The following is a 14450-nucleotide window of genomic DNA, read 5'->3' as shown; positions in this document are numbered from 1 at the left end:
GGTTAATGGAAAGCGGGCTCCTGGATGGGTTCCTGGCATAGAAAAAGAACATTCAGGTAAAACTGAGAAAATCTGAAGATAGTATGAGCTTTAGGTAATAATAACATATTTACCATTAGTTTATTAGTTATAATAAATGTACCATACCAATGTAAGATGTTAATAATGAAGGGAATGCAGTGTGGGTCATATGAGAACTGTCTGTACTATCTTTGAAGTGTCTCTGTAAATCTCAAGCTGTCCTAAAAAATAAGATTCATTGAAATAATGTTTACTTAAAAACAAACATCCCGGAGTCAAACCATAGAGGTCTTAAAAAAAAAAAAAAAAAAAAAAAAAAAAAAAAAAAAAAGGAAAGAGAAAGAAGAAAGAAAGAAAATGAAAGAAAAACAAACTGCAGCTGCCTCCCCAGATCTTCCACCCCATGCAAAGTGGGACACAGTGGGGTGAGGAAAGCTTCTAGGAGGGCAGAGCTGGCAGATCTCATGGAACAGACGAACTTCAGGTTTCCAGTTTCCAGTTATCAGCGTGGGTGTGAACACCGCAGCCCTGAAGCAGCACCTTCCCCACACTGGCGGGTTTGGTGCACAGGCAGACCCGAGGAGAAACTCTCCAAGGGCGGTCAGAGGCGCATGGTGGCTGCGGGTCCTGGTGGCTCTGGGCTGGGCTCTGCACAGCCTGCCCTTCACATCCCCCATGGGCTTCCTCCTGGCCGCCTTAGGCCCTAGGCTGTGGCCCCTGAACAACCCAGCTCTGTTGGGAGTTAGTCTGGGGAAGTGCAGACTCAACATCCCGCCTCATCTACCCTAGCCCTGAGAGAAGTATGAGGCAAGGTTGAGCTCAGAGGTTAGAAGCTCATGGTGAAAAACAGGGGGAAAGGGAGGGCTCTTCTGTGCCCCGAGTTCAAAGTTACAGTTGGGAGGGTGTGCGCCTTCCTCTCTCCCTGGGGCGTTCAGAGGGAGGGATCCGGGTGCCAGCCTCCCAGGAGCTGAGCAGGAGACTGCAGGGATTTGCAGGGAGGGAGTTTTGGTGTCAGAGCAGGGGCTGGGCTGGGAGAGTAGGGTAACTGCATAAAGCTTTGCGGGGGTAGCGCGACTTTAGCGTGAGGGTCTCAAGTTCAGAATTTTCAGGGAACTCGAATAGCCCCCGTATTTTTGTAGCAAGGAAATAACTTTGACTTTAAAGTGGGAGGCACAGGCCGCCAGCGAGCGGTTTTGGACAGGTGGCGCGTGCGCTCCGGAAAGCTGAGGGCTGGCAGGAGATGGGGCTTTCCGGAGAAAAAGAAGAAGGGGCCCAGGACCCCACAGCCTACGAAAATGCACCATAGGGAGGGGTGGAAACAGCCTAGAGCTGGTGTTACCTCCCACAACAGGTGCCAAGAGCCCAAGACGAGGTGTCAGACCGACGCCAGCGGGTCTCTGCGCTGGCCGCGCCCAGTCCTCTCCAGCTTTACGCACGGGCTTGGCTCGCACTCTGGTCCCTTGAGGAAGGCAGGGGAACTCCAGCCACCTTTCCTGAGGACAGGACTTTCCCTACAGACACGGGCCTTTCTACCAGGGACTCCTAAGGGCAGAAGAAGCCAGAGATCAGGGCTCTACATCAGGGCGAGGGACAGGCTGGAATGGCCACGGCTGGCCCCGGAGAGGGGCGCACAGCCTGTTGGCGGGTGGCAAGACCTTTGAGTTAATGTATAATTGTGAGCAGATGGCGGGGGCTGGCGGCAGCCCGGGGCCTGGGCCCAGCTAATGAGGGACAATTAGCCCCAAACCTGGTGGGGGTGGTTGAGAGAGTCAGACAGTGAAGGCAGATATTTGCTCCTCAAACAGTCTAGCGCGCTGGGCAGAGGGCTGAGTGGCAGAGCCTTTGGGCTCTCTAGGCCCCCCTGCCAGGGCCCTTTACCACTTTTCCCTCCCCCATCACCTCTGGGTCGAAAGCCTCTGTTTGTTCAGACCCAAGAGCGCGTCATAAAGGCGGAGGGAGAGGGTAGTTTATGGGGTAAATCGCTGCCACCACCATCTGCCAGGGCTTGTCCCTGCTCCCCCTGATACCCCTATCTCCACCCTCATGCAGCTGTCTATAGGAATAGCTGGTCAGGACATAAGCCTTGAGCCCCTAGACGCAGGGGCAGATCTAGCGGGGAGGGATGAGGCAGGAATGGGGGACTAGGAGCAGGGCTACCACAGGCCTTACTGGGGACCTCCTCCCACCCAGGCATGGCTAAATAGAGTGACCAGCAGTCCCCAGCTGCCCGGGGATGGAATGGGCTGTAAGGACACTTGGGCAAATGCTATCCTGCCCGAGGTCCTGAAATCACCCTCTGCAGTCTCCCTTGTACCCCAAGACCAGCCTGAGGATGCTGGAGGAGGGTGGAAGAGGAAGAGAGTATGTGTCAGGGTAAAGTGGAAAACTCACTTATGTGATATTTGGCCTTTGAGAGCAAGAGTTCCCAACCCTAGGATCAAGCTGAATGCACAACAACCACTTTCACCCCCAAAACCTCAAAACATTTACCAACGACATACGTCTTCCATTCTCTGATTTCTGGGTCTAGTCTTATTGCCCTACACTCTGCTTACTTCTAGTCTAACTTTTGCCATGGTTTCACAGACTCTGAGGTGTGGAATGGACCCAAAGGCCATCTGCCCAAGACCCTGATGACTGGCAACAAAAACTCCATGCACTAGAGGCTGTGTTTCACTTCCAGCATCCCACTCCACAGGTACCACATGCCCAGCTACCGATGCCTCTGACCTCGCCAATGACCCAGGTAACCTTTGTGGAAACAGCAGTGCCATTACTAACTTAGAGTCTAAAAGCATCAGATCCCTAACAGAATGGAGCCTGATAACATCTAAAGATGGAAGAAGGAAAATCCTGCTGCAAGCCTCCTTATAAACACCCACATGCATCTCTGACTATCCTGAGGCTCATTTCCACCACCACTACCATTGTCAGTGTTCTGAAGTCCAGGATCCTTCCATTTCCAGGCAAGAATTCACCCTTGGTGTCACCTCAGTCAAGGAGTCAGTTGGAGAATTGGTGAGGACACTCTCTGGGGACAGCTGGTGCTAGGTGACACACACTCTTCACACTCTTCTCCATTCACTCTCATTATCTCAGAGTGCTAGGAGCCAACTCAGTGAGTATTTAGGCAACAGTCTGTATACTCATTTATCTTTTATAGCAACACACATGACTCAGGAGTTGACCCCAAAGCCCATGCATGTGCATTCTGGCTGGGAAGCTGTGTTGGTGGTTGGGGAAGGCATCTTTTTGCTTCTGTGTATTCAAAGCCTTAAGAACACAACCTGAAGTTCCCCATCTTCCATGCTCAGCACGCCCTTCAGGAATACTGGTGCTTGTGTGGGTACACTTTTGCCTGTATGAGAATGGCTCTGTCCCTGCTTCAGGGTGGTAGATGGACACAAAGAGGGCTCTGAGGATTCCCCATAGAAGGACACAGTGGGTCATTGGCTGTGGTTTGCCCTGCCTCAGGGCTGGTGTCAGTCAGCCCATGCACACCTCCCTCCTCCTCTCTCCTCTGCTCATGGCCTGTGACATCATTGGCTACTCCCAGAAGGCTGCCCTCTGCTCTTGAGCACAGGATCTCTGTAGCTCTGGACCCCCTGGCAGGACTGAAGCAGGAGCAGAGTGGAGGCTGTTACCAAGACCAGACCATCATCACCCCTGGAGCCTGCAGGGGTCTCAGAAGCTGAGACCTCCCACTGAAGCTCCCACCTCATTTCCTCCACACAGGTAGCTCACCTGCAGGCTCATTGTCTGCCCTGCCTCTCACGCTGTCTCCATGCTTCTGTGTGGCCAAACCCAACTTCTCTCCCACTCTGCCTTTGCAGCTACCACCCTCCTGCCCCTTCCACCCCGTTTCCTGTTTTTCTATCTTGGAAGCACCAGTTATCTTTTCAGACATGTTAATATGAATGTTGGGAACGTGTGGTGTGGCTATTGGGAATGGGGTTTCTGTTTGTGAGTTGGGGCATAATGATTTAGGTTTGGAGATTATTTAGGTTTGGATACTGAACCTGCATCCCTACTGCTCCTTTGAATTCTGGTCACTTAGGAGAACTGAGTCCCATGAAGGATTTAGGGTTTGGCTGATATTTGGAGCTCCTTCACCCTGTCTTGGCACAGCCCTTTACCGTCCTGCTTGACTCTCCTCTCTCCATTGTTTTTGTGGCAGTTACACAAACATGAAGCGGGGGTGGGAGAAGAGAAAGAGAGCCCAGGATTAGGAGCCAGAAATTGTAGCTTCTGGTGAGGAACTGGCTTCTAAACCTTGAATTTTAGTCTTTGGACAGCCCCTGACTTGTGGCAATGCCAATCTGTGCCTCAGTTTTCTCTTTGGAAAACCTCTGCCTTCTTTCCCGACTTTTTGGAAAGATGAGAATTTGAAGGGGTCTGTATCTCTACCTACCTAGAAACAAGTGAGTAAAAGCCAATTTAGCTACTGAACTTAAAAAGTAGACTCTGGATTCCAAACTCTTTGTAATTCTTTGTTTCACTGGTGCTAGTCTCCTTTCTCCAGTTGCTCTCTAATCTGTTGGAGAGCAATGACTTTACCCTTTTCTGTTTACTGCCTTCATCCTGAACAACCAGCAATGTGCTGGTGCTTAATACCTTATTCAGCATATAACTGCAGATGAATTAACTGAGCCCAGATGGCACGCTTATTATAAGAAAATTCTATGCATAAGCTGTTCCTTGGGGTGATCTCCAGCACTACCAGGGTTCCAGGCATGAAAGGAGGCATCTTCAACTCCCATTAATTACTAGTGAAAGTAGAAGAGGTATGGTGGCCTGTGGGACCTGTGTCCCTTGTTGCTCAGAGTCTCTCTTGGGCTCATGATGGTTTCTGTGTTGGTCAGCGGACAGTCCTCTCCTGCTTCTCATTCCCTTCAATATGCCTTTGATAAATGTTAGTTGAATGAATGAGTGTCTGATACCAGAAAGATGGTCTCTGAAATTGAAGCTTCACTGTGAGATCTAGAACTCTTCAGAGAATGAACAGAATGAACAATCTCAGCAGGTTAGAGATGCTAAGAGATGAGTCTCCTAGGAGAAGTCGACTCTTCAGGCGTGTTCGTCTCTATGCCCAGTGTGTAGGACCAGAGCCTCAATGCCTGGTGGGTTAGAGCTGAGTCCCAGTTTCCCTAGAGCTTCCTGGAGAGTATAAAAAAACAGGAGCAAGACTTTCTGAAGTGCAGCACTTGGCTGGCAGTTTGGAGAGCCCAACTGAGGACTGCCTAATAGTGAAGGTGGACCCCTGAACTTGAGGACCCCAGAATCTCTGGCTCAGGTGTGTCATCCAGGGCTGAGAAGGCTTAGGAGCAGCTGGAGACAACAGCTGTCCATTTGGAATGGGGAAATCTTGAATATCTGAAAGCATCATCCCGTTCTACCTCCCCAACCTTTTGTAATGAATGTGCAGGAAATGAGAACCCTCTCAATCCTCCCAGCCCCTTATCAGGACTTCAAGAAAGATCCAGTCCTCAGCCAACCTGCAGTGTTTTAGTTTTTATCCCACAAAGATTTAAATAAAAGGAATTAGAATTTTCTGATTTTAGCCAACCCACTGGCAAATTTTAGAAACCTGACCCTCTATCACAAAACACTACCTCCCAGGACGATTTCAAGCAAAAGACCTCACCCAGATAACCCCCCGTTGTTGCAGAGCCAGCCCCCAAGCTGGAAAAGGAGCTCCTAGAAGGAACTTCCCTTCCCAGGCTTCCCAGCTGGAGTCTCATCCTTCTGAGGAGGGTCAGCCTGGAGCATGCATCAGGACGGTGAGGAGCCTGGGGGAAGTGGGAAGACAGGGAGGAAAACAGAGACAAGGGAAGACCTCAGGGCTTTGCTTCCATCAACTGTTTCATCTGCCGTTGGCCAATGTTCTGGGGAAGCTTTTTCCAGTCCCTCCCTTCCTGCCCTGTCCTGCTTCCCTTAGATCAGGAGAGTTGGCGGGTATGGGCAAGGAACAAAGACTCACCTGTGAGCCATCTCTTAAAGAAAGTGGCTTGCGTTGACAGCCTGGGAGCAGCAAGGATGCAGTCTCCCAGGAGAGGATGCACTCAGTGGTGGGAAGCCAGGCTGGAGGGGTCTGAGTGACCCTCTCCACAGGCAGGCAGGGCAGTGGGAGAGGTGGTGTGTGGACACCTCTGTCTCATGCCCAGGGATCAGCAGCATGAACCAGCTGGGGGGACTCTTTGTGAATGGCCGGCCCCTGCCTCTGGATACCCGGCAGCAGATTGTGCGGCTAGCAGTCAGTGGAATGCGGCCCTGTGACATCTCACGGAGCCTTAAGGTAATGGGCCAGCACCTTTACCCAGTGATGGGGACAGGAAGCAGGGAGAAAGGGCTCCCCTGAAGGCAAGAGCCCAGGGCTGCTGCAGGCTCCGAGGGCTTTTGGGACTTGGGTCACTTCCTGGGAGATCCTCTTGGAGGTTGAAAAGGGGAGCTTCAGGCCCTCAAAGGTGAGGCTGGACTCCCAACTCCATGGCCTGGTCCAGTAAGTCTTGGCTTTGTCTTATAGCCTCCTCCTGTCCCAGGGACACTCTCCTTCCTTCTGCCCATCGTGCCTCACCTGTCCCTGCTTCTCACCTGAATCAGGTATCTAACGGCTGTGTGAGCAAGATCCTAGGGCGTTACTACCGCACAGGTGTCTTGGAGCCTAAGGGCATTGGGGGAAGCAAGCCACGGCTGGCTACACCCCCTGTGGTGGCTCGAATTGCCCAGCTGAAGGGTGAGTGTCCAGCCCTCTTTGCCTGGGAAATCCAACGCCAGCTTTGTGCTGAAGGGCTTTGCACCCAGGACAAGACTCCCAGTGTAAGTACCCTTCCCTCCCCACACTGGGGCTGGAAAAGAGGCTTTCTGGGGAGACAAAGAACCTTTCTTATTTGGCAATGTGGGCATCCCAAGCTGGTGACAGGGCTCCTGGGCTCTTCTGACCCATAAGTTTTTCTTTTGAGAAGTGGTGTTAATAAAAGAATTGGGAAGGAGAAAGCATAGAGAGAGAGAGACGAGGCTGCCCTTGGGAGCAATGTGTAGGTGGAGACAGATGGGGAAAAGGATATTAAGGGCAATGTCCTCAGGGTATAGACCTGAGTCTAAGCACCATCTCTCCACTCAACACCCTGACACTCCCAGGTCTCCTCCATCAACCGAGTCCTGCGGGCATTACAGGAGGACCAGGGACTACTGTGGACACAGCTCAGGTCACCAGGTGGGCCTTGGAGTTGTCCCCAGGGCTAATCAGAACCAAATCTCCAGCATTTTGTAGTTCTTAAAGCCCTTTCTCGTTCTTTCTTGGATCACCCTCACAACAACCCAATAAGGAGGACCAGGCAGGGAGTCTCATTCTCTCCCAGCAGAAGAAAATTGAGGTCCAGAAAAGTGAAGTGATTTACCCAAGTTCGCCAGCTAGTTGATGGCAGGCCCTGGAACAGAACCCAGGTCCCCTAGCCCCTGGGTTCACAGGATCTATTGAAAAAGAGGCAGGACTGCATCTTATGCCCTCCCTCTGCCCCGTGCATAGCTTCTTAGAGCATCATTCATGTTCTTTGCACATTAAGCGTGAACCCCACCATGGTATTGAGCACCCTTTCCACCAAGTGACCCTGCAGTGACCTCTAAGTAACTATGAATGCCCCACCAGCTTGGCTCTGCTCTTCTACCCATGGTGTCTCCTGGCTGCAGCCCCAGAGACTCAGGGACCCCATCTGACCAGAGGAATTACCATCACAAACCACTACAAACTGTTGTCTTCCTTTTCAGCTGTTTTGGCTCCAGCTCTCCTCACTCCCCATAGTGGTTCTGAGACTCCCCGGGGTCCCCACCCAGGGACCGGCCACCGGAATCGGACTATCTTCTCCCCAAGCCAAGCAGAGGCACTGGAGAAAGGTGCTGGGCTGGGGCAGATGGAGGGTCAGAGAGTCCTCAGTGTGACACAGGGACAGTGGCCCTGACGCCTGTGGGCAAAGCCTGAGAGGTGCATGCTGTGAGTGGCCCTGCCTTGAGGAGGAAGGTAGTTTGGGGTTGTAGCAGATGGGGAGTGTTGCCTGAGCAAGACCCATGCCTTGCTCCTCTCCCGGTGCCCTTACTTTGTGAGCCTTGATCTCTGCAGAGTTCCAGCGTGGGCAGTATCCTGATTCAGTGGCCCGTGGAAAGCTGGCTGCTGCCACCTCTCTGCCTGAGGACACGGTAAGGGTGAGTGACCTCTGCAATACTGTGCACAAACCACAAGGAGGAAGAGTCTGGGCCGGCCAGGGCTTTGGGTTCCAATGAGGTGGAGAGGGGAGGTGAGAAATTGGAAGCAAACTTGTTTGGAGCAACAATCAGAGATGAGATCCTCCTTGTTCACCTTCTGCTGACTGCTCTCCTCTCTTCCCCAACCCAAACCTTTGAGTTGAGGAAGGGTCCAGAGAGCAAAAGCTAGAGCAGGGAGGGAGGATGTCAGGCCCAAGGAAGGGTCAACATTCTGAGTTCAGGCTAGGAACATGTGGTAAGACCAGCAGGTGACAGGGAGCATAAAGTACAGCCAGCTGCATTGTCCCTGTCCTCGCTCAGGTCTGGTTTTCCAACAGAAGAGCCAAATGGCGTCGGCAAGAGAAGCTCAAGTGGGAAATGCAGCTGCCAGGTGATTTCTCTGCACCATCATCCATCTGCCTGCTCAGTCATCTATCCATCCATCCATCCATCCATCCATCCATCCATCCATCCTCCATCCATTCATCCATTTATCCATCCTCCATTCATCCATCCATTTATCCATCCACCCATGTATCCATCCATCCATCCATTCATCTATCCATACATCCATTCATCCATGCATCATCCACCCATCCCACCCACCCATCCGCCCAGCTACCCATTTATCCACCCATCTATCCATGCATCCATCCCTCCATCCATCCATCCATTTATCCATCCACCCATCTATCCATCCAGCCAGCCAGCCAGCCAGTCACTCACCCACCTGCTCACCCACCTATCTACCTATCCATTCATCCATCCATCCATCCATCCATCCATCCATCCATTCATTCATGCATCTCCCCATGCATCCATCCATGCATCTGCTCATGCATTCATCCATCCATCCACCCATGCATCCATCCAGCCACCCATGCACCCATGCATCCATCCATCCATCCATCTTTCCATTAATCTATGCATCCATCCACCCATCCATCCAACATTTACTCAGCATCTCCCAAATGCCAGGCCCTGTGCTAGATGCTGGGCACACAGAGTCCCCACTCTTAAGGCTGCACTGTCACCAGTACCATCACTGGAATTTAATCATTCTTCTCCAGTTTCCCAAGGACCCGTCTTGGGGAAGAGGACAGTTTTGGGTTAAAATAGCCATCTGCTCACACCCCTGCCAGAAGTGGCTGACTTTCCTAGAACCTCTTTGTATCCAACCTTCCTGCCTCTCACCACACTCCTCCTGTCCCCAACCCCAATTCCTCCTTCTGAGTGGATTCACTCTCATTTTATAGGTGCTTCCCAGGGGCTGACTGTACCAAGGGTTGCCCCAGGAATCATCTCTGCACAGGTACTCGGGAGGAGAGGGGAGTCTGTGCCCTGGGAAGACTGAAGGGCTCATGGGCTCTTCCATTTCTGGCCTGAGCCAGGATCTCTGGCTCTCCAGGTCCCCACAGTGTTCATGTCAACAAAGTACTATCCCGAAGTCTACTATATGAACTGTGCCCTCTGGAGTTGTGCAGGATACTACTTGGGTGGCAGGCAGCTCTGGGGTCCTGGCCTTCTCTACAGGAGGCATCACTGGAAGCTAAGGTTCTTCTCTTGCTATTTTTTTTAGCAGTCCCCTGGCAGTGTGCCCACAGCAGCCCTGCCTGCCTTGGAACCACTGGGTCCCTCCTGCTATCAGCTGTGCTGGGCAACAGCACCAGAAAGGTGTCTGAGTGACACCCCACCTAAAGCCTGTCTCAAGCCCTGCTGGGGTAAGAATTCAGGCCAGACCTCAGTCCTGGAGGGTGTGGGGAGGGCCGACTGACTCAACCTCCAGGAGGGCGTGGATCTCCACTGGGGATTATCAAAGGAATCTCAATACAGCTTTCCTCATTCTTTGCATGGTCCACAAAGTTACGGAGACTAGTAACCCCTGAGTCTATGGTATCACTGACAGCCATAGCAGGTAAAGGGTGTGAGACTGGGATTCAAGTGTGTATATGCAGGGTGGGAAACTGATGTCTCAGCCTCTCTCCCATAGTGACTTTGAGAGGTGGGGTGGGAGCAATAACCCCAAGCTCTCTCTATTTGTCCCCACAGGCCACTCGCCCCCACAGCCGAATTCCCCGGACTCACGACTGCTTTGCCTTCCTTGCCCTTCCTCCCACTGTCCCCTGGCCAGTCTTAGTGGCTCTCAGGCCCTGCTCTGGCCTGGCTGCCCACTACTGTATGGCTTGGAATAAGGCAGGAGTGGGAAGGAGATGGCATAGGGAGGATCTAATACCATCCTGCCCATTGTCCTTACTGTCCTGCCCATACAGACTGTGGCTCCTTCCTCCTTCCTGTGATTGCTCCCTCCTGTGTGGACCTTGCCTGGCCCTGCCTCGACGCCTCTCCGGCACATCACCTGATTGGAGGGGCTGGTAAAGCAACACCCACTCACTTCTCACACTGGCCTTAAGAGGCCTCCACTCAGCAGTAATAAAAGCAGTTTTTATTAGTAGTAGTTCTGTTGTCCATCATGTTTTCCCTATGAGCACCCCTATGCCCACTCTAATATTCAACAATTATAGACAGTTTGCCCTATCATTTATTAACATCTATGTATCTACCATCTAATCTATGCATGTATGTGTGTATGTAGGCAATACATGTATCTAAACAATGTATTTGTCAATGCATCAATGTATCTACTCTATGTATGTATCTATACGTGTATTACATATGTGTCTATCTTGATGTTTGGGTGCTCATATGCCTACATGTATGCACATGTGTGTGTGTGCGTGTGCACACACACACACACACACTCATATTATATCATGGCATTTTATTCCTAAATCTTCCAGCATGCATCCCAAAAAACAAGAAACTTGTCTTACATAATCACAATATTATATCCACATCAAAGAAAATTTACTGTAACTTCTTAATCTAAGAAAATAGACATTCATTCCCTAACTGCACATGTATTTTTGTCGTAGCAGCAAACAGAGTGAAATGCCATTTTTCATATTCTGCTTTCCATTTATATGTGCTTTATTTATACATGCTCCAGGGGCACGTTTGCTTCGTTCTTTTGGCAGTAAGTTCCAAACCTTCTCAATTCTGTCCCTTCAAATAGAGGTCTAGGCCCTTCCTGAGAAGTCTCAGGATGTGGAGAAAGGGAGGAATATGGGGGAAAGGAGGTGAAGAATGGGATATTCAGCAAGGAGGATAGGCTCATCCTTCCAAATTCTTTCCCTTTTGAAAGGCAGGGGATGGATAATGATGGTGCAATGCTGGTCGGCAGGCGGGGAGGTGGGGGCGTTATTTACTCCTATCTGGGATAGGTACTGATCCAGAAGATGTCATTCAAGAGGCCTCTTCATTATCAAATACTGTGCTGTGCTGAACTGTGCTGTTAAATAAGTAGTCACCAACCACATGTGACTATTTAAATATAATTCACATTAAAAAAAAGAAGAATGCAGTTCTTCACTCACATTAGCCACATTTCAAATGCTCAGTAGTTACATGTGGCTTGTAAGGACTATCTAGCATTTCAGTCATTGCAGAAAGTTCTATGACACTGCACAGCTCTAGAATGAAATTTCAAGGGTAATAGAGCACATCTTGCCCCTGCCTTGCCTTCTCTACTTTCAAGCTGGAGGTCCTGCTAGGCAGAACAGAAAGAGATGAGGTTTTATGGGGTGACAATCTGCACGGTGTAGTCTGAGAACAAGCATTCATTCACTTCAGCGACAGGACTGGCATTGGTCACAGAAGGAGCTGTCTCAGCTGAGGCCTCATGGTTGTGGTGGTAGTGGCAGCCCATCTTGAGCTGCTGCTGTGGAGATGCTGGCTGCAGATGGGGAGGCATGGCTGGGGTTGTGTGCTCTGCAAGGACAGCGGGAACCCAGAACAGGCAGGAGCCATGCCCCCAACAGAGTTGGCAGAATGGGAGCACATCCTGGACACAGCTGCAGCTGCCTAGCTGTGGCTCCAGACCCAGGCATCCCTGCACTCTCAGGGGCACAGGAAGCCCCTGCCCCACAGGCTTAGAAGTGCCTGCTCCCACTCCCTGGCTTCTCCTTGCCCCCAGAGTCCACTCGGGTGTGGAATAAAGTTGTGGCTGCACCTGGGCACTGTCATGACCCGGCTGGGTGTGTGCATGGTCTGGGCAGCACTGACACACCAGCCCCCCTACCACCTTGGCCCCCTCCAGACTTTGGGTGCCAACATGTGCAGGAGAAAGGCCAGAGGGAGGGGACTGAGGGCATCTTGGTATGGGACTGCAGGCACCCCTCAGCACAAACAGCCTGGGTGCCACGGATAGCATGCTGATAGTGGGAGGCAGACAGTTTCTGCCCCTGGGCAGTAAGGTGCAATTCTGCAGAGAAACCACACCTTTAAGCCAGGAATAGCCTGAAGCCTGGAGGCCAGGCTGCCAGTTCTGGGTGAAGTAGGAGGCCCAGAGTGAGGACTTCATTGATGACCCTTTGGCCAATCGGATGGTGCTTTTTCCAGACCTACCCATGGCCACTTACGGACCAGTTAGCACACACTCTTCCCTTCTGAGCCCATGAAAACCCCAGGGCTCAGCCAGAGTCTCACAGACATTGGGACTACCAGCTACGGGAAGGAGCTACCCACCTCAGGTGTCCTCGACTAGTTGAAATGACCTCCTGGCAGAAAGGACCTACCTACTTCCAGTGTTCCGAGAGCTGTTCTGTTGCTCAGTGAAGCTCCTCTCTGCCTTGCTCACCCTGCAGTTGTCCACATACCTCATTCTTCCTGGACATGGGACAAAAACTCCAGATCCACCAAATGGTGGGACTGAAAGAGCTGTAACACCAACAGAACTGAAACACTCACACACACACACTCACCATGTTGTGGGTGATGAGAAAGAGAGAAGAGCTGTGGCTCTTCAGGGACCCCAGACCTAGGGGTTCCTCGAGCCAGGGCTGTGATACCCTCTTTGGGGCCCTGTGGTTCCTGGCATCTCCAAGTTTCCAGGCACCACTGCATTCCCCAGCACCTGCAGTGGAAGCTTCTTGCGGTCCTGCTGAAGCCTTGCACAGAGCTGGCATCTGTACCAGCACCTGGAGCTGCCTGCCCCCAACAGCCGGCATGCCTGGCTGTGCACAGTGGCTAGACCCCCCACTTGTTCACACACCCCTCACTGCTCCACTCCTGGCTCGCTCTTGGCAGGTGATCCAGGACAGTAGCATGAGCTGAGTGCAGCCTGCCAGTCCGATTGTGTGGAATGAGCCCAGCAGGCTGAGCAAAACTCAGGCAAAGGCACCACTAGCCACAGAAGTTTCCGGCTGGAAAAGCAACCCCTCAAGGATCCCGTGACAGTTGGCCATGTGGGGAACAGGGCATAAGATTGTGTGTGTGTGTGTGTGTGTGTGCATGCCTGTGCATGCATGCGTGCACACACATGCATGCCCATGCATCTGAGTGTGTGCAGTATTCTCCTCTTTGTCCATGGTTTTGCTTTTTGGGTTTCAGTTACTTGTGATTAACTGCAACCTGAAGATATTAAATGGAAAATTCCAGAAATAAGCAACTCATTGATTTTAATTGCATGTCATTCTGAGTAGTTTCAGAAATCTTGCATCTCCATGTTGTTTATGCTACCTGCTCACTAGTCAGTAGCAGTCTTGATTACCAGATAACTGTCTTGGCATTGCAGTGCCTGTGTTCAAGTAACCCTTATTTTACTTAATAATGGCCCCAAAGTGCAAGAGTCGTGATAGTGGCATTTGTGATAATCATTCTATTTTACTATTAGTATTGTTTACTTCTCACTGTGCCTAATTTATAAATTAAACTTTACCTTAGGTGTGTATGTATAGGAAAAAAGAGTATATGTATGATATTGTACTATCTGTGGTTTCAGGTATCTGCTGGAAGTCTTAAATGCATCCCTTGCAGGTAGCTGGGGGGATTAGAATACTGAGGGAGAGATTCGGCATTAAATGACCTCCAAGGTCCTATCTCTCTGAAGAGCATATCCCACTGCATATATGTGGATATTAAATTTCAAGGTTAATAGAGCACTATCTTTTTTTTTTTTTTTTTTGAAACACGTTATTTCTCTGTTGCCCAGGCTGGAGTGCACTGGTGCAACCTCAGCTCACTGCAGCCTTGACCTCCAGGCTCAAGCAATCCTTCTGCTTCAGCCTCCCAAGTAGCTGGGAGTACAGGTGCACACCACCATGCCTGGATAATTGTTTTGTATTTTTAGTAGAGAC

At 51.0% G+C, this 14450-nt stretch overlaps 1 protein-coding gene across 20 annotated transcripts in view; it reads left to right on the top strand.

Annotated features, from left to right (window-relative positions):
* PAX4 (paired box 4) overlaps window positions 1-10705 on the top strand; it is a 29020-nt gene extending 18315 nt beyond the window's left edge. Inside the window, exons 1-14 of one of the 20 annotated variants that reach the window (XM_055281440.2) lie at window positions 2101-2394; window positions 2608-2719; window positions 2817-3039; window positions 3578-3756; window positions 5690-5801; window positions 6186-6316; window positions 6622-6837; window positions 7159-7234; window positions 7786-7911; window positions 8135-8217; window positions 8578-8647; window positions 9513-9568; window positions 9836-9977; window positions 10306-10705. In XM_055281440.2, coding sequence (XP_055137415.1) covers window positions 5789-5801; window positions 6186-6316; window positions 6622-6837; window positions 7159-7234; window positions 7786-7911; window positions 8135-8217; window positions 8578-8647; window positions 9513-9568; window positions 9836-9977; window positions 10306-10448 — 1056 coding nt within the window. In that variant the 5' untranslated portion in view covers window positions 2101-2394; window positions 2608-2719; window positions 2817-3039; window positions 3578-3756; window positions 5690-5788 and the 3' untranslated portion in view covers window positions 10449-10705. The other 19 variants (XM_055281441.2, XM_055281448.2, XM_055281446.2 and 16 more) reach the window with 19 other exon arrangements.
* The last annotated feature ends 3745 nt before the right edge of the window (window positions 10706-14450 follow it).

Source organism: Symphalangus syndactylus, chromosome 6 (assembly GCF_028878055.3).
Source record: "Symphalangus syndactylus isolate Jambi chromosome 6, NHGRI_mSymSyn1-v2.1_pri, whole genome shotgun sequence".
NCBI classification, from domain to species: Eukaryota; Metazoa; Chordata; class Mammalia; order Primates; family Hylobatidae; genus Symphalangus; species Symphalangus syndactylus.
This window is presented reverse-complemented; position numbering and strand designations above follow the sequence as displayed.